This window comes from Zeugodacus cucurbitae, chromosome 4, assembly GCF_028554725.1.
Source record: "Zeugodacus cucurbitae isolate PBARC_wt_2022May chromosome 4, idZeuCucr1.2, whole genome shotgun sequence".
Lineage (NCBI taxonomy): Eukaryota > Metazoa > Arthropoda > Insecta > Diptera > Tephritidae > Zeugodacus > Zeugodacus cucurbitae.
In genome coordinates this window covers 20492854-20511365 of record NC_071669.1, presented here as the reverse complement: position 1 = coordinate 20511365, position 18512 = coordinate 20492854, and the positions used below count along the sequence as shown (strand labels likewise).

Here is an 18512-nt window from a genome sequence, read left to right as displayed (position 1 = left end):
GAGTTGATGTTTGAAACAGAAATTTTATTGGTTCGGTGTCATAGAAATAAATTTTTCGATTTTACTAACTGAATCAAACCAAGGGCCTCAGGGCAGACAGATAGATAGAGAATATACGAACGCCAAATGACGTAATTATTGAATTTAACGGAATAAATCAAAATATTCTAAGTTTACAAAATAGGTAATTCAGAATTAGATCATGGAAATATCTAACTTTTTACATAAAAATAAATATAATATTACTTTTGACTTCTTTTGAACTTTCCTTTTATCATTTGCGTTACTTTCATTGCCAAATAAAATAAAAACTGAAAAAATGTCTCATTTAATTCTATTTTTCGGTTTTTATGGATATTTTGAAATAATTATATGGTAAAAATTAAAAAAAAAAAAAATTTTCTCGTTAATTTCGCTCCATGAATAAATAGTGGCACTGTTAATTCGAATATTGGTTTTGTTTCGAGAAGATGAAAATGCAATCAGTTACTGTGATCTTTGGCATTCTGACATTCAATTATCTCCATTAATATGTTCGAAATGTTTTCTTCTTCATTTTATGCAGACTAAGAAAAAAAATCTAAACTCACTCTGTCTAAAACATGTTGAATGAAATGGCAAAATTCGTTTTTTTTAGTATTTATTAATACGTTTTCAAATTAAAAAAGAAAAAAGCATACAATACAATGTATGTGTATTTTGCTCTTAATACTATCGCAGCTAAATGCATTGACCAATTATATTATGTACAAGAGTAAATCAATTCATATGATCTTTACACAATGTTAGTTTTACTTTATAAGTTCTTTTGTTGGTTTTGTTGTTGTTAAATGTTGTTATTAAATGAAAACACTGCTTAAAACTATGCATTATATCTAACTGTGCTCTTCTAATCAAAATGTGCATAATACGTATGTACTTACTTACATAAATTATGCAACAATTATAGCTATTTACATTATATGCACCAGCACACAGCGGACAGCGTAACGCATGGTGCGGCGTTTATTACAGTGTATTTTTTGTTTTTGCTTTTATTTTGCGGTTTTCATATATGTATTTAATTTTAAGTAGATTTAGTTTTGACTAACCACAGTTTCCCGGAAATTTTTAATTTTTTGCACAAAAAATGCTTCCAATGTTTCGGCGCATTTATAAAATGACGAATCTTTCGGATTGTAATAGCGGCAGTTGTCGAATATCTTTGTCATATCACCAATAAATTCCGATAGTTTTGTGTACACGTTTGTGTCTAGTTTATTTTCAATTTTCTGTAAATCTATTCAAGAAAATACAATTAATATAAATAAATAAATAATTACTTAATTAAAAAGTAATATTTATACACACCCATAGGTTCTTTGATGACTTTGTAGTAGTCGGGTGCTTCCTCTGGATCAACTGGCTCCATAAAAGGCCATGCACTCTTGTGGGCCTGCAAATATACATAATATCAAAGGAGGTAATTTAGCAAGTGACATAATATGACAAACATATATACACAGGTATTATATCTTTACCTGTATTTGCTTGATAAGCTTCTTCAATTCGATCGTCTCATTTTCGGCTAAATTCTTCATATTCGCCATATTGACCGAATTGTTGCGCTGACACTGTGGACAGATGTATTCATCGATAAATTCGGCCTCGCTCTGCACAATGCCCACACAACGGCCATGGAACCAATCTTGGCATTTATCACAACAGATATAGAATTGTGATTCATCGTATGGTTGGCGGCACGAACAATATAGTTCCTGGGTCTCACGTGCACGCTTGCAGTCTTCACAAATGAATTCGGAGAGTTTCTTCGATGCTTCTTCGGTAATGTTTACGCAATCGCCGTGGAACCAGTTGCTGCACAAATCACAGCCAACGTAAAACCTTACGGGGAAGGAAATAAAATAATTTAATTATAACATTTTTGTATTTATTAAAAAAAAAAATAATAATAATAAATATAATAAAAAATTAGACTCACTTTGTATCGTCGTAAGGTGTACGGCAAATGCAATACAATTTCTCTTTCTTCTTGTTGACTTTCTTTTGTGAACGTCCGTGCAGACTTTTGGACGGTGTCAGTGCTGGTGATTGAGGAGCGTTGGGATGATTATTCTTCAATTGTTTCGATGGTCTATAGTAAGGATAGTTAAAATTATAAGTATATTTTTCAATGATAATTTCTTTTTTTATTTTAATACAGAGGCTAACAGCAAGTCATAAAAACCAAATTTTTTTAGGTTAGTTTTATTTCTTTTCTTTTTGAATTGTGTTCGTCATATGAAGAATTTGCAAAATTTTGCTACAACTATAACTACAACAATAGTAGCTTTGAACATTTTTATATGACTAGTATGTTCATGATCCATAACTCGAAAATCACAAGTCAAGCAACTTGGCAACTGCAGATATACGCAGTAATAAATAATAAAATTGATTATTTTAAGACAACTTACAAAGAATAATACATTTTAACCTGTTTTGTTAAGCACATACAGTATAAATTAGTAAACAATATGTAATTATTTAAATTTTATCACAAAGATTATAGTTTAATTATTAATTTAATTTTTTCTCGTTGATTCAACGCTATTTGATTGTGTATAAGAATTTGCTGATATAGTTTTATTAAGATAACACACAATTTGACCCATAGATTCGGCATAAAGTCCATTTAGATATATAGTATATTAGAGATGAGGTAGTCCTGAATCGATTTCATTAATTTTCACCACCAAGGTACACTATATCTAAGACTACATGCTCACTTAATTTTGCTAAGATATCTCACATATTAACCGATATATGCAGTTAAAGCCCACCGGAATTTTTTATAATCCGAATATAAGGTATATGGGAGCTAGGGAAAGTTATGACCCGATTTTAACCATTTTTGGTACGGAGACACACTATTAGAAGATTCCCCTTGAATTAAATTAATATATTTGAGATTTAACGATATTTTCGGTGAAAAATTACCCTTAGGTACCGTGTTCTTCATGTTCGATATCCGGGGCCTTGAAAAGTTATCCGATTTCGAAATTTTTTTCCATAAGTGATGCCACACCTCAAGTACAGTATTTTTGTAAAGTTTTATTTCACTATCTTCATTGATTCCTAATGTATATATTGTAATATGAAGGAATCAGATGGAATTCAAAATTGAGTTATATGGGAAGTAGGCATGGTGGCAAATTGATTTCGCCTATTTTTTATCCGAGTCATCAGCTGAATTTCATTAAAATCTAACTCGTTTAGTATTATGACTTAGAAACAACAGTTATGTGAACAAAACTATAACATTTTCTTAGCAACTTTGTTGCGCGAGTATAAAAAATTGATATTTCAAAAGCAAAACTTACTTTTTCACTTCATTTGTTGTTAAGCCGCCGCCAGCAGTAGCGCCACCACTCGGGGTGTTGCAGAATTTCTTATTTGTTTCAACCTTTTCTGAGGAACTCAATAGCTCACTATTCATTTCTTCTTTTATTTCGTGTTGCAAATTACGCTCCAAAAGCGAACGCTTCTTCAATATGCTTTTCTTCAAGAGATCTTTGTGACGCTCCAGTGTCTGCTGCACAAAAACAAAGAAATAGCAACTATTAATATTCAAATTAAAATTTTGTGCTTTTTAATAAACACTATAAATGCGCTGCACGTGCTGTATTTGTTAAAAAAATAATTATTATTAATTTTTCTATGTAAACGACTTCGCACTTCGACTTTTTAATGCATACCGTTTGTATGAATCGAATTACTAATCGAAGCGCAATATTTATGTTAAGCACATATCGAAGATGGTAATAAACACACCACACGCAAACCACTTACATTTAATGCTTGATTTAGTTGTTCATTATCGTCGAGCAGCAGTAAATCACCACGCTTAGCGCTGCTATCCCTGAGCGTATTATTGGTTGAATATGCTGTGATGACATTCTGATCGTTTATTGTATTCGTATTCGACTTTTTCGGTGTACGTTGCGGCTGTTGCTGCTGATTCCAATCACCATTCTCATTTTTAGTTTTATAAAGGTGTCGCTTTCGACTCGAAACACTGCTGACCGGTGTGCTGACAATTGTTGATTTATCTTGCTGCTGCTGTTGTTGTTGTCGTTGTTGCTCGTCTTGTGTGATATTTATATTAGAGCTGCCTTTAGTGAGTATGTTTTTATTGTTGGCTTTTAGAATAAATAGAAATGTGGAAAGTGTGTTGTTAAGAAAGTTATACAAAATTGTGTGCATATTTCAATAATACAAATTATGTAACGCCGTTAAAAATCTGTACTACTGTCAAGGGAGTATGATTTAGAGTGTTATATTGGCGTGTGTGTAGCACCATGAAAAATTGACGTTTTTTTTTTTAAATTAAATTAAACAAAAAAAAAAATAATAATAAAATAAAATTAACTACGTGCAAATCACATGCAAACGAATGAAAGTATGCATATATTATATACGTATGTATGTAGCCTCCGACTGTTAACTAAGTGACAAGTTAATTATTTCCATCTTATTAATTTCCAAATGTTTTTGGACGTATTTATAGATCAATATTTAGAAATAACACAACAAAAAAATTAAATGTGTTAAATTTTTCACTATTGATATATTCACGTACCGAGATTGTCAAGCATTACAATTCTCTAATTTTTGGACTTAATACCTACCTATTTAATAGTATTATTCAAAGACGTAAAACATGAGTTGAGTCAGTCTTCCCTAAAAAATGAACCTTTATCTGCCTAAGTACATAGTTAAATGGATACAAAACCCATTTTTGAAATTGGACGAGTGATTAATATGTATTTACATACATACATACTTCCTTCTATTTTTTTCTAAATCAAGATATATTAAGGGGTTTTTCCTAATACAGAAATACTTTTATTTTGAAAGTATGCTCAATTAAAAAGAAATCAAATAAACCAAACACTTACAGATTTGTAAAAATCCTGGTGAAGTTACAATCAAATCCTGAGATCCAGTGCCCGCACTTGGACTACTAATTATTGTGTTATTCCCTTGTGATGTTTGTTGAATTTGATTGTCTTGTAGTATGGTTGAATCTGGTTTATCTTGGTTTTTTGTTGCATCGTTTTTATTGGCATTCAATTCAACGTTACTGCTACTTTGTTCAGTCACCGTTGTCTTAGCTAGGAAGGACGCCTGCAAAGCGATACAAGTAATTATTTATATATGATATTAATTGAAATTAACAATCAATTTAAAATTAATCATTAAATACCTAATGAACGAAGAAAATATTGAATATAAAATAAATAAAGTGTAATAATTTGTAGATATAACTGTACGCTAGCTATCTCTTGAAGGGATTTTATTGACAAACAGTTGAACTTCCTTAACTCGAATCACCATAATAAAAAAAAACCCCGATTCAAGGAAGTTTGAGTTACTGGAAGGAAATTTGTACGAAATTTGACTGCTATTGGCAATTCAAGAGTTCGAGTTATGGAAGTTAGAATTATGAAAGCTCTACTATATTTTAATTCAAGTGCGTAATAATACGCAAGAAAATTAACTTAAATATATTAAAATAACTATAACGCCTGTTTGTGGCATATATTTCATAGTACTGTAAATAATTAACAGAAAAGAGAAAAAATAAATAATGTGCAAAAATTAATAAGAAACATTAAAAAACTGAATAATAAAATTTTAATAAAAAAAATAAAAAAAAAAATTAAATTAAAAAAATTAAAAAAAAATTAAAAATAAAAAACAATAATGTTTAAATTTAGTAAAGAAATGTTTATAAAATAAAAAATAAAAAAAATAAAAAATAGTTAATAAAAAGAAAATTTGATAAACCATAAAAGATAAAAATAAATAAATAATAAAAAACTTGATAAAAAAATTGAACCGTACCGATAAAAAGAAATGGCGGACACCATGAAAACTCAAATTTTAGACTTTTACCATGAAAATAAGTCTTTAGGAATATAAGAGTTAATATTCGTGCGAGCAACCGACACCAACATTAACGGAAGGTTAGGTTAGGTTAGTCTGGTAGGCTAGAAAGCCACACATAGACCAATTTTAGTCCTTTGCCATACCAGATGGGGGTGCCGCCACGCGGTTAATGAGGAGTAGTCATCCTTTAAGATGCCTGCGCTTAGCGCGAATTTCAATATTAACGAAAACTAAGTGGAGAATATTTTATATTATTGCAACAACAATAAAATCAGGGCACATTTCTGATATGCTTTTTCATATGAAATGTGCACTTTTTGCACAAACAAGCGTTAATTAAAGTAATAAAAAGTCACATTTCACAACTTTAAACTTGCTAAACCCAAAGTGACGTGGAAAATAATGATTTTTAAATCTCAAGTTATCACATTAAAAATAATACAATTGTGTGTGAATAAAAAATAAATTTGCAACATAAATAGTTAATAAACTTACTCTTACTTTCTATAAAAATATAGGTTGTAAAAATGCAAAATGAAATTTGTACATACATGCATACACCGAATGAGGTCGCACATGTGTTGTTATTTTAAATACAGCGTTACACCTACCTTGTGTACGTAAAAGATCAGTTGTAGTACTTATTCCAGGAAACCTTTAAGAGAGTTTGCGAAGAGATTAACAGACATGACTTGAAAAAGCAGCATTTGTTTGGGTAGTTTTAACTTTTTTGTTTGTTACTCTTTTGCACTTTTAGTATGCATTTGAATTATATTTTTTCGAGTGATTGTTAATTGTTGCGTTGTATTTGAGAGAAAACAAACGAAATTTTTATTTTAATTTTTTTTTGTTTCTGTTATACTAAACATTTTGCTGTAAATGCGCAAATGAAGACGCAGTGAACGTAAAAAATTTGCGTATACTTTTGATTAGATGAGATGATTAATTTATGGATAAGCCTTTGTGTTTTAGTTGCTTCTTTTTTTTTGCTTTTTAAATATATTTATATATATAGTTTTACTTGCAAGCAAGTAATTTCTTTTATATATTATTTATTTTTTATGAACAGAACACGCTTTTAAGTAAAATTATTTTTGTTGCATTTTTGCGACTACTTTTTGCCGTCATGTTTGGGTTAATCTCTTCAATTTTTGCTTACTACTTTTAAAGATTTCATGAATGGCCACATTAGAAATTTTGACTTTAAAACATTCAATGTGTGTTTATAAAACGCCGATTCTAGTTAATTAATTAATTTTTTTTTGCTGTTTTGATTTTATGATGCATGTGAATTGATATTGCATTTTGCATTTTTACAATTTAATAACAGTTTCTTATTACTTTTGCTTTTACAATTTTAGCGAGCGCTTTTTGTCAACACAAAGGCCAATTACATATAATCATCCAACTAATCCGAATATGAGTTATTTTTTTTTGTTGTTTCTTAATTATTTGCTTTTACTTAATTACAATTTACTAGGCAAATGTTGCTTTCATTCATTTACTTTAACTCAGATACAACAAACAAACAAGATGTGTACAGTAAAATGTGCGTGTGTGCGACACTAAATACTGTATTTGCTTAAATTTTGCTTCGAAATAACAAAACATTAATATATTATTTTTTTGTTGTTGTTGTCTCTTTAATATTTACAAAATTTTTATTAACATTAATATTAGTTTTAATTTCATATTTTCGCTTTTGTTTTCAACAAACTACACTTTAATTATAAAAGTGGATTTTTTTTCATTTTTGTTGTTTTGTTTTTAGTTTTATTTTTTTATTTATTTTTTTTTTTTTTGTTTTTTGATTTTTTGTAATTACTAAGAAAACCAAAATATGTGAAAATTACAATTAAAACAATTTTCGGTATCATTAAGTCAATTTATTGCAAAAAGCGCTTTACATTACAAAACGATTTGATACTTTTAAGGCTTAAAATTAAAAGTAATAATAATTAATGAATAATAATAATTTTAATGTAATTAACAATCGAAATAATACAAGAAAAATATAATATACTTATAATTGTATGTATGTATGTGTGTTGAGGGCGTCATTTTAAAGTAAACATGTTCGTTCATATTGATGGTGCAATATTCGTGTTTTTAGCAATATGTTAGCATATAGATATATATGTATTGCATTAAAAATAAACACAAACCACGCGCAATTGCAGTGCCTTCCAGTGTATAAAGAAACGTGCAGTTTTGCCTACATTTTCTACGCTATAATGTCATAATACTTTGTGGAACATAATTAAAGGCGTTTGCCCGAAAAAACTATATAATGCAATAAACAATGAATATTTTCAAATTGAGTATAGTGTTTAACTTTCACATGTATCTAGTATTCGGCGCGCAGCAAAACCATTCTCTTGAAAGCTTTAATTCGGCACAAACAAATAACTTTTTTATATTATTTGTTGTTTTCAAATATTTCATGTACTCCTTTGCGTCTTTATGGAATGTAAATTGCCTTCAACTGAATTTCGCAATCACTGTTTGCACGTCTTAAAAAACAAAAACTTTTCTAACAGCACTGCACTTTGCTTGTGTGTAAATTAAGTAGCTATTGTGTATTAGTTTAACTTAACATAATTTTTGAAAGTTGATTTTTCAAAATATTTTGAAATATGTAGTAAGAAAATATCGTTTTCCATTTAGTCTGTTATTTTTTGTTGTTGTTGTTGTTATATTTGGCAATAAACAACATTTTGCATTAGCCATATAACGGCATAGTAACTGTATATGTATATTTAAATTAACATATTATATGTTGTAATAAATAATAAAAGGCTAATGTCTGCACTGTGTATATACTGCGAGTATAAAATAATATTTGTATGTATGTGTAGTAGTATAAATTATAAGGTGAAAACTTTTACACTTAAATTAATTTTTTATTTTATTTATAATTTATAGCATTATTTTAACTGTTCTTTTTTATCCTCTTTTTCGTTTTTTTTATTTTGTTTCTTTGTTCAACAACTACTCACTTGTTGATGTGAAGATTGATGTACTGGTGTTAGTGGTGGCGGTTGTGAATTCAAAACCGCGTTTGGTGGTTGGACTGCCAAGTAGATTTTCGTTGGTCCTAATACGCCCTGTTTGCCACTGGATTCTTGTGCTAAAAAAAAAGATACGAAATGCAATTAGTATGAATAGAAAAGATAAAATTTTTAAAAACAAAAATTTAATTACAACAAAAACAAAGATGTACAAATATGTATTTACATTATTTCAAAAATATTGTTGTTGTAAAAAAGTTAAACGCCTCAAAGATCTATATTCCATGCATTTCATATAAGCACATTCGATGGTAGCACCAGTTCAAATTGACAAAAAAAACATGTTTAAAATAAATAAAAAGTATTCCCACACAAAAATAATTCATTCATTTCAATAAACACACATAATTATGTACATTCTAAAGACGCACTTCCAACTTCTTATATTACAACATACCTTTCAAAAGTTGTTGCTTCACTTGTTGTTGCACAAGCGCCAACTGTTGTTGTGTGAAATCATTGCCGACCAAGCCCTGCAACACAATACGTGGTCCTTGCTCGGTCTGTATGACCTGCGCGGTGACACACTTGATCACCGTGCCCGGTGGCTGGCCTTGCAATAGACTCTCCTCAATCGACATGGTCTTAGTTGTTGTTGTAGTCGTGGTCTGTTGTAGCTGCTGCTGCGGCTGCTGCACACTTTCTTGACTCATATAGGTTGTGGTTTGTTGCTGCTGCTGCTGTTGTTGTTGTTGCGTCTGCTGTGTGATGGTAGTGCGCTGTATAATTTGCTGTTGTGGTTGTACCTTGGGTGATGGTTGCACCTGTTGATGCACAACAGTTGGTACTGCTTTCTCCGGTGACGGTTGTGGTGTCTCCAAGGTGCTATTCGTTATGATGTGCGCATTACCATCGCTTTGCGTCTTAATGTGGGCAACAATTTGCGCTTGATTATTACCCAACGGTCGTATGATTACTTGTTGACCATTTATGGTTGCCACCTGCAATTTGCCCTGGGCCAATTGTTGTGCCAATGTGGAATTTTGAACAACCAGCTGCTGATTTGTGGTTTGTGGTGCTGTCGTTGTTGTTTGCTGTTGTTGCTGCTGTTGCGGTTGTTGCACCTTCACCACTTGTTGTGTCGGTGTGCTCTGCTCGACTATATGATTATTTGTTGTTTGTATTGTATGTTGTTGCTGCAATTGTTGTTGTTGTTGCGGCTGCTGTTGCACCACAATTTGCTTAACAACACGCGTTTGTTGTTGCTGCTGCTGCGGCTGTTGCACTTGCGTCAGTCCAGGCTGTTGATTTGTCGCTTGCACTATAACCTGTTGGTGGTGTGTGGATTGCGTTGCCGTCGATTGCACAATCTGTTGCTGTTGCTGCTGTTGTACAACTTGTACAGCTTGATTTTGTGGCACTGAACGCTGCGTGACTATAGTTTGACCAGGACTCAATATGATGCGCTGGCCACCAATCACAATTTGTTGTTGCACATTGCTGGTATTCACTATTTGTTGTATCACCTTTTGTGTCGCTTGTGGCGAAGTGTTGTTGGCCGGGTTTGCTGTTGTTGGCGATTGGTTTACAATGATCTGTTGTTGTTGTTGCTGTGGTTGCGCCTGCTGTATGCTTTGCAAATTGGATACCACTGGCTGTTGGGTCAACTGTTGACCACCGGTAGTTATTAATACCTTTTGCCCCTGTTGGTTTTGTCCCATCAACAACTTTTGACCCGGCTGCACAATAAATTGTGGAATACCTTGCGCATTTGTGGTGATTTTTGTTGCATTTGCGGTGCCTTGGTTTGCCGTTGGTATTGTTTGGGTAACAACCTTTTGCACCGTTGTTGTGGGATTCACTGTAACATGCTGATTGATGACCTGCGCAACGGCTTTGGGCGTAACTGGCTTGGGTTGGGTACTTACAGTTGTCACAACCGACTGAAATGGGAGAGTATTTCAATTAAATTGTTTATGTAATGTTGTATGTTTTATTATTATTATTATTATTATTTTTTATTTACAGTTGAACATCCCTAATTCGAATCCCCGTAATCCACAAAACGTAAAGTTCGTTTTTACAGAAGGTAATTTGTATGAAATTGAACTTATATTGCTAATTCAAGAGCTCGAGTTAAGGAGAACTTCGGGTTATTGATTTTTCGAGTTAGCGAAGTACAACTGAATTTTTTTCATTTTTATATTTTATCTTTTTTGATTTAATTTTTAATGTATTTTTTTATTTTATTTTATTTTTTTATTTGATTTAATTTTTTTTTTTTTTGTTTATTATATTATTTTTTTCTTTTTTAATTTAAATTTAATTTAAACACTGTCTAAGTGTAGAACATGAAACAAACCTTTTGAACGCCTTGCACTGGAACAGTCTTCTGTACAGGTTTGACAGTTATTTGCTTCACGACACCAGGGGAATTTGTCGGTGTCGCTTGTTTCACTGGTAGTTTCTTAGTAACTGTAGAAAAATAAATAAATAAAGAATTAATTTACATTAAAAATCTATATATGAAAATGTTTTTCCCCAGCGACTTACCCTGTGCGCCACTGCCTGGTGCTGTTGTTGTTGTCAGCACATGCAGCTTGCCGTCAGGCATTTGTATTAATTGTTGACCGGGATTCAAGCCTCGTACGCTTACTTTGCCATCGGGACCGCGTATGATTTGCACTTTAGACTGTTGTGGCGCAGGACTGGCGGTGGACGCTTGCCCACTAGTACTCGAGCCAGTTGAAGTTTGCGTTATGCTATTACTGCTACTATTAAGTTTTTGTCCGGGCGTTGTAATTGCCTGCTGTATAATGCGTGTTGTGCCATCGGGATTCTTAACGATTACACGACGGCTGCCTATTATTTGACCCTTCACTGTAAGGTGCAATGTAAAGCAATGTTAGAAGCTATAAATTATTTTAGTTTTGTTAAGCAAAATACCTTGCGTCTGTAATTTTGCATTTTCGGGATTCTTCTTCTGTAGATGTGCAGCACGTTGCAATTTTAATTGCTGTTCCATTTTCTCCTTGATTTCTTCACTACTCTTTGCAGTTATTACCACTTTGGTGGTAGAGCCATTAGAACCGCCTGCGCTGGATGCAGAGGAGGAAGATGGCGATGAACCTGCTTGTTCGGCTATTTGACGCGATACCACAGAACGTGTCATGGTTGTCTGTTTGCTTCTCTCATGACGCTCGCCCATTAATTTAATCTCCCACAACTCTAGTTTATCTTCCTCTACCCATTCCTCGCTTATTTGTGGTTCCGTGGGTTGTGGTGACTCGGCACGTTTCCGTTTACGCAGACCAGAACGGATTGACGTTACCTCTGTTATTTTTAATATAAAAAATATATATATTATATATAAAATCAGAATATATATATAAACCACAAAATAAACTACATTTTCAACAATTTTTCAACTTTGAAAGTTATATAAATTGTAACTATAACTTACCGCGTATAGTCTTGGGCATTTCGAGTGGCACAACAACTTTGCGTCGTAAATACTGCGTACGCTCGCCATAGCGTCCCATGTGTCGTAACTTTAATAGCTCCTGTGTGACAATCTCTGTTTCACTTGTTACTTGGTGTTTACCATCAGCCGATGGCGGTTTGGCAATCATGTCGTCCCAACGTAGACAACACCAGAGTATGCGTAATTGCAGTGCAACTGCAGAAAGCGTTGTCGCTTTGCTAGTACGAAAAGACCAGCAAGTTTTGAAAAGCGGTCTCGAACATGGATATGGCCACACAGAATTATTCTTCGCCAAATGATGGAAACCGTTTGTGGAGGTCTTGCCACCCAAGCGTGCCAGTTTCTTCAACTCATATGGCGGCAATACGAGTATGCTCATCTTCAATTTGTGTGTTAAAAATTGTGAAGTTAAGGGATATGATGAACCGATCGGTGCGTTTTTAGACGGCTCCGGTGTAGGTTTTTTATCGTCCTCCGTTTTTATGGTTTTACGTTCCTTTAACATCGCCAAGTCACGCCACAAGTAAATGCGTCCACGTGGCGAATCGGCAGCGTATACGCGTTCCTTGCCGTTCGGATAGTATTCCTTTTCATATTTCGTAACGTCTTCGCGTTTCGTTATGCGTGGTTGCGTGGGGAATCGACGATTTTGTTTCACACTTGAAGCAGCCGCTTGCTTCTCATATGTTTGATTGAGCACATCCTTGGTGGCGACGTATGACTTATTGCTACGCAATTTTTGTTGTTTCCTACATTTTTTAGCTAGTGAAGCATCCATACCCAAAGCATCACTGCTGGACGCTAATGCCGCGAGTGAATCATCATTTGTGGTTTCGGAACTCTCAATCTCAACATTGCTGCACACATCGATATTATCAATAAATTCCATGCCACCATCACTCGAACCACCGGTAGTCATGCTTTCCTCCTTTACGATATTCGCACTGGAATTTTGTTCTTCCTTTGTTTTGTAACAATCACGTAAAAGCTTGTCATCATATGGCACTGCAACGGTGCGTGCATGCTCCCAATCTTGTACTAAATCCAATGGATTTTCATCGATCAACCAACGGCAATCGTCTGCTTCATCTAGCAGTAGTGATGCATCCTTTTTACCTTCGGTCAATTTTTGCTCTAGTATTGAAGGCTTCTTTACGGCGCCCAAAATAGCGGCCACTGTTTCCTTCGAACCTTTACCAGCAATGTGTGCTTTGCGCAGTAATAACAAGAGTTCCTTTTTAGCGCGTGCTTTCTGTAGGCAAAGTGGTGAATAGCAAGTGTTTTGCGTAATTTGCGAGACGGCATTGGAATTGGTGTTACACTCTTTGGTGTAACAACGATATTGTTTAGCGAATCTATTCAACTGGCTGAACTGTAAACGTACAGTTTGGATTTTCTTCGCTAAGGAATTGATCAAATCAAGATTAACATCTTTGTTGGGCATATCTTTTTGCTGCACATATTGAATTTCCATCAGACGCCGTTCCAGGAATGTTCTCTTGGCTACCTTTTTATTAACTTCTGATTTGTTATCATCAGACTGTGTAGCTGATTGTGTATCATCTCCGTCTTTCTCAATTTTTACGGCCAATTCTTCCTCAGCTTGCTTTAATTCCATGCGTCGTGCTAACAAATCGTCAAGCCTACTCTTACGCGCAATTTTGGGATACATAAGGCGGCCGGGCATTGTTAACGATTTTGAAACATCAATGATGCCACCCTCAGTGTCAGCGTCATGCAGTTCTTTTATTTGCACATCCCTAAATTTCTGTAAGTAATAATAGTCGGCACCCTTCTTTACTGCTGCATTGCACTGCTGTATAAATTTGTGTGTACGCGGATCTACGCTAACGATCTCATCCACATCACTGCCTTTTGTGAAGTGCACATTCTCTTTAACCGGCGGTATAGCCAAACCATGACGATGCGGAGCGCGTCGCACTTTGCCACTGCCAGCACCACTGCCACAACGTCGACTTGTTGACAGCCACATCCATCCCCATTGACCGTGTATGCGGTACTCTTCTCCTTTTTGCTTCCACACTTGATGCTTAAGTCCTAAGGAGTATTTGATATAGTTGAAAGCAAGACGGTTGCGCTCTTCCTCATCATCACGTTCGCGTTTTTCACGTTTCTCCAATTTTTTGCGTTCTTCGCGCTCCACGGAAGTTATGCGGCACAATGTAAGATGACCAAGCTGCTCATGCCAAACATTGGCAAAGATAACACTTTTAAACGATGCTTGGAGTAGTAATAATACTATTACGAATTCGGTAGGACGACGTGCATCGGTTACTGTTCTACGCCATTTCCATTTTATGAATCGCCAATTTGGTATCATAAATGACGAAGGTACACTCTCCTCGAAATTTAATAAAGTCTGCCGTAATGTTTGTGTAATACTATCCAAACTGCCCATAGTAACACCTATCCACTTGAACTCGGACGCTGTGGTTAGTGAAAACTTATGTGATAAATGACGTCGTTTATCACGTTCCTCATTGCGTTGCGGTTTATTCAGTGCAATTGGATTTGATGTGTATTGATTTACATAATTCTTAAAACCATGTTCCATACCCAATTTGAAATGATTGGGCTCATTAGCATTTTGACTTGTTTTCAAACGCGTCATCATCTTATTTTCCGTTGCACTCTCGTTCATTTGTGCATCTTCATCTTCATTACCACGAATTAGTGCCAATGTTTTCTTATTTTCTTCATCTATATAAGAAAGCCGTTGATATTTGTTATGTTCCTTTGTAATGGACTCGGTTAATTTCATTTGACGCACAATTTCATCTTTACGCTCCGTCAATTGATTGAATAGTCCGGTTTCCAAATCATCTTTGTCGATTATGCTTAATAGATGTTCCAATTTCGCCTCGGTACTGTAGTACCAAATTTTACCGTTATCAAAGTCGGGTTGACCCTCGACAAAAATTCGCCTCGCTATAAACCAAAATTTCCGGCCGTGTCTATCCAAACCGAGTATATCTTGCCTTATAAGAACTCCTTGTTTTTCTTGTGGCAACACACAATCGACAACTCCAGTTACTTTATGTGACTTACACAAATTACACTGCCAATCTTCAGTTGGCACGTCGTTCAGTGGAGGATCAACACACTCCAAATGATAAACGGCTGGACATGTTTCGCAACATAACAAATCGCCTAATCTATGGCAAATGCGGCAATGGTCATCATAATGAATTGGACCCTCTTGTAGCATGACGTCACGTACAGCATTCGTTGTTAAAAACTGATTAGTTAAAAATTGTAAAACTGTGATGCGATCGGTGACACCTGTAAATGGATAATCACCAGCACTCAATATGTTATGTACTTCTCGGCTGAATATTGTGTCACTTTCGACATAACAGCGTAGTACTTCGGGCCATGTTATGCCATCTATTAAGTATAAACTTATATTGACGGTGTCTTTCTGATCAAGTGGCCCAAAATGTGTCCCCTGTACATCTTCTTCACGTAAAATTGCTTTTAATAACATAATATGTATATCTGCGATCAGAGCGCTTTGCTCATCACACGCTAAAGCAGCACAGAAGTCCTCAAAACGGAATGGTGACAAACGCACCAAATGGCGAAATCTTCGTAAAACTTCATATATACTAAGAGCCTTAAGTAAAAATTCATTTTTCATTAGCAAATCTTCTGAAGATTCAGGCAATTCGAGCGGATCATATTCGCGATCCTGTAACCAAATTGGTTCAGGACTTGGTGGTCGCGGTGGACGACCAACACCATTTTGTGTAAAACTACACACTGAGAATTCGGATTCACTCTCGTTAGCTGCGTCGAGGCTATCTTCATCTGTGGCAGAGCAGAGTAATTCGTCATCAATATCACTCTTTTCACTTGAATCGCCAAAATCCGAACCATAGTGATATTCCGACTCGTAACCTATGAAAGAAAATATTAAAACAATTAAAATCTATAGAGATGATTATAAATACTAAAGATTTGATTTCAAAATTAAATATTTATATTATATAAAGTTTCAGGAAAATTTAAGCTTTCATAATTAACTCAGGGTGTATTATAATTTGCATATAATTTCAAAATTTACATACATACATATATTATTTAACAAATACTTGAAAATTTCAAAAACTTGTGATGTTGATTGTCATAATTCCTTACTAATTTCGGCGTATTTCGATTTTATATTGCAACTAAGTAAAGTTAAGTAAAAATTTCAATTATATTTAAATTCGTTTGGATTGCATATTAGCCACTTTTACTCTGTCTGGAAAAGGTAATTTAGTGAAAAAGTATCCAATTGGACTTTAAAAGATTTCATTGTTGTTGTTATAAATCATATATATTATATTTGATACATAATTTTCTTATACCTCGCAAAAGTTTTTGATAGGTAAGTATATACTTTGAAAGTTAAATCAAAATAATAGATTTAATTAGATAGCTGCATGCAAACAAAAAAAAGGTTTGCCAAATTGATAAATATTATATATAGTAACACAACATATTTTTTAATTTTCATGGAAATTTAGTAATTGAAAAAATATATTTTTTTTTATTTTTTTTTAATTTTTTTAATATGCATATTTTGTTAAGAAAACCTAACGGGCAGATTATTTGATGAAATAGCATCTTATGTAACTTTTTAAATAATTTTAATTAATAGCACTAAATTAAATTACTCCATACATAAATTCTAAAATAACTTAATTGATTAGACATAGTATTATGATATACTACTTAAGATATTGGTCATAAGTGCGTATTTTTTAATTATCATTAATATAAAATAATAATTTACATATACATAATAACGATTTTCTTTCAAATAAATCACAACTTTAATTCATAACATACGTATGAAAAATTAGCTAAAAGCCTTGACAAAAACTAACTACAGTAGGTATGCATTTATAAAATCATTGTCATGTTGTACAATATAAAGTCAAAAGAAAATGTAAACAAATTTGTTTGTTTACGAGTATTACCTCCTCTGCGGCTTACATTAGCCGTACTACTTGTCGATTTACGTGATCTGCCTCTGGTGCTTTTGCTGGTGCATTTCCTATTATAGCTGCGACTGCCATCACTTTCCTGTGGTGAAGAAGCGCGCGAAGCTGATGGAGTACTTAATTGAGAATCACTGGCCTTGCTCAAATATTTTGGCTTCTTCAACAGCTGATAATTGAATTTGGTCCCAGCGCGCTCATTTGGCGTCTTTGGTGGCCTACCCCGTTTTCGACTACCACGTCCACTCATTATTTTAACAACTCCGTTTGGTTAAAATTTTTTAAAAATATATATATTGTAATTCTTGCCGAATGTCCTTTAAAATAACTTTTTATAAAAATAAATAGTGCACGGTGTTGGAAAATCTGAAGAAAACCAGGAATAAAAAATTGAAGGTTATTTTTTAGAATTGAAACGCACACAGCTAGGCATTATATTAAGCATTAAAACCAAGCATTTTATCATTCATTAAATTTCAACAAAAACAAACACTTTTCTCAATGAGTTAAAAAAAAAAGAATGTTTGCATATTTTTGACAATTCTGCTAAATACTCTACCTTCCTCCCAAAACTGTATCTTTAGCGCTTATTCAATTGATGGCTTCGCCAGTCGAAAACTCAAGCCCAAACGAGGCCGCCATTATGAAAAACGATTTTTCACTTTATGTCTATAAGCAATAACTTTTCGCACAGAATTTTATACACCATAGAAAAAGCACAAACACTTGTATTTGATTTGTAAAAAATTCGCACTATTCAACAACAATTTATATGTTTTTATAAACTTTTTATTCTTTAGTGATTTTTCCTCACTTTTTAACTCGCAAAACGTACAGTAGGCAATGACCAATCACAGCGAGTTTTCTATTTTACAACGCCGAAGACGACCTCTGGCAGTCGTTTTGTGCAATATGGCGCAACGATGTTGCCACCTGCATGTGCTGTGTGCGAGAAGTGCGCATGATGGTAAAACGTGCAAACCAACCATAATAGTGCGTGCATGCTTCTTTGTATTGTATATGAAAAAGATATTCTACTGTAAGTCAAACTATTTTTGCAAACAAATTTATAAA

At 33.6% G+C, this 18512-nt stretch overlaps 1 protein-coding gene across 3 annotated transcripts; it reads right to left on the bottom strand.

Annotated features, from left to right (window-relative positions):
* Nucleotides 1-713: 713 nt before the first annotated feature.
* On the bottom strand, nt 714-18300 carry LOC105216754 (nucleosome-remodeling factor subunit NURF301). Of its 3 annotated transcripts, none has more exons than XM_011191403.3 (15): nt 17998-18299; nt 17418-17804; nt 12409-16350; nt 11892-12278; nt 11499-11825; nt 11308-11420; nt 9403-10888; nt 8934-9064; nt 4941-5169; nt 3832-4181; nt 3363-3571; nt 1982-2134; nt 1521-1884; nt 1351-1435; nt 714-1279 (listed from the first exon to the last, which is right to left on the bottom strand). In XM_011191403.3, exons 2-15 carry the CDS (start codon nt 17686-17688, stop codon nt 1077-1079), a joined length of 8250 nt encoding a protein of 2749 aa, XP_011189705.2. In that variant the 5' UTR covers nt 17689-17804; nt 17998-18299; the 3' UTR covers nt 714-1076. The 3 variants fall into 3 exon arrangements, with proteins under 3 accessions (XP_011189705.2, XP_011189697.2, XP_011189715.2); XM_011191395.3 differs by having other exon boundaries at nt 715-1279; nt 3363-3574; nt 17998-18298; XM_011191413.3 differs by lacking the exons at nt 714-1279; nt 1351-1435; nt 1521-1884; ... (1 more) ...; nt 3363-3571; nt 3832-4181 and adding an exon at nt 6546-6589 and having other exon boundaries at nt 17998-18300.
* Between the last annotated feature and the right edge of the window lie 212 nt (nt 18301-18512).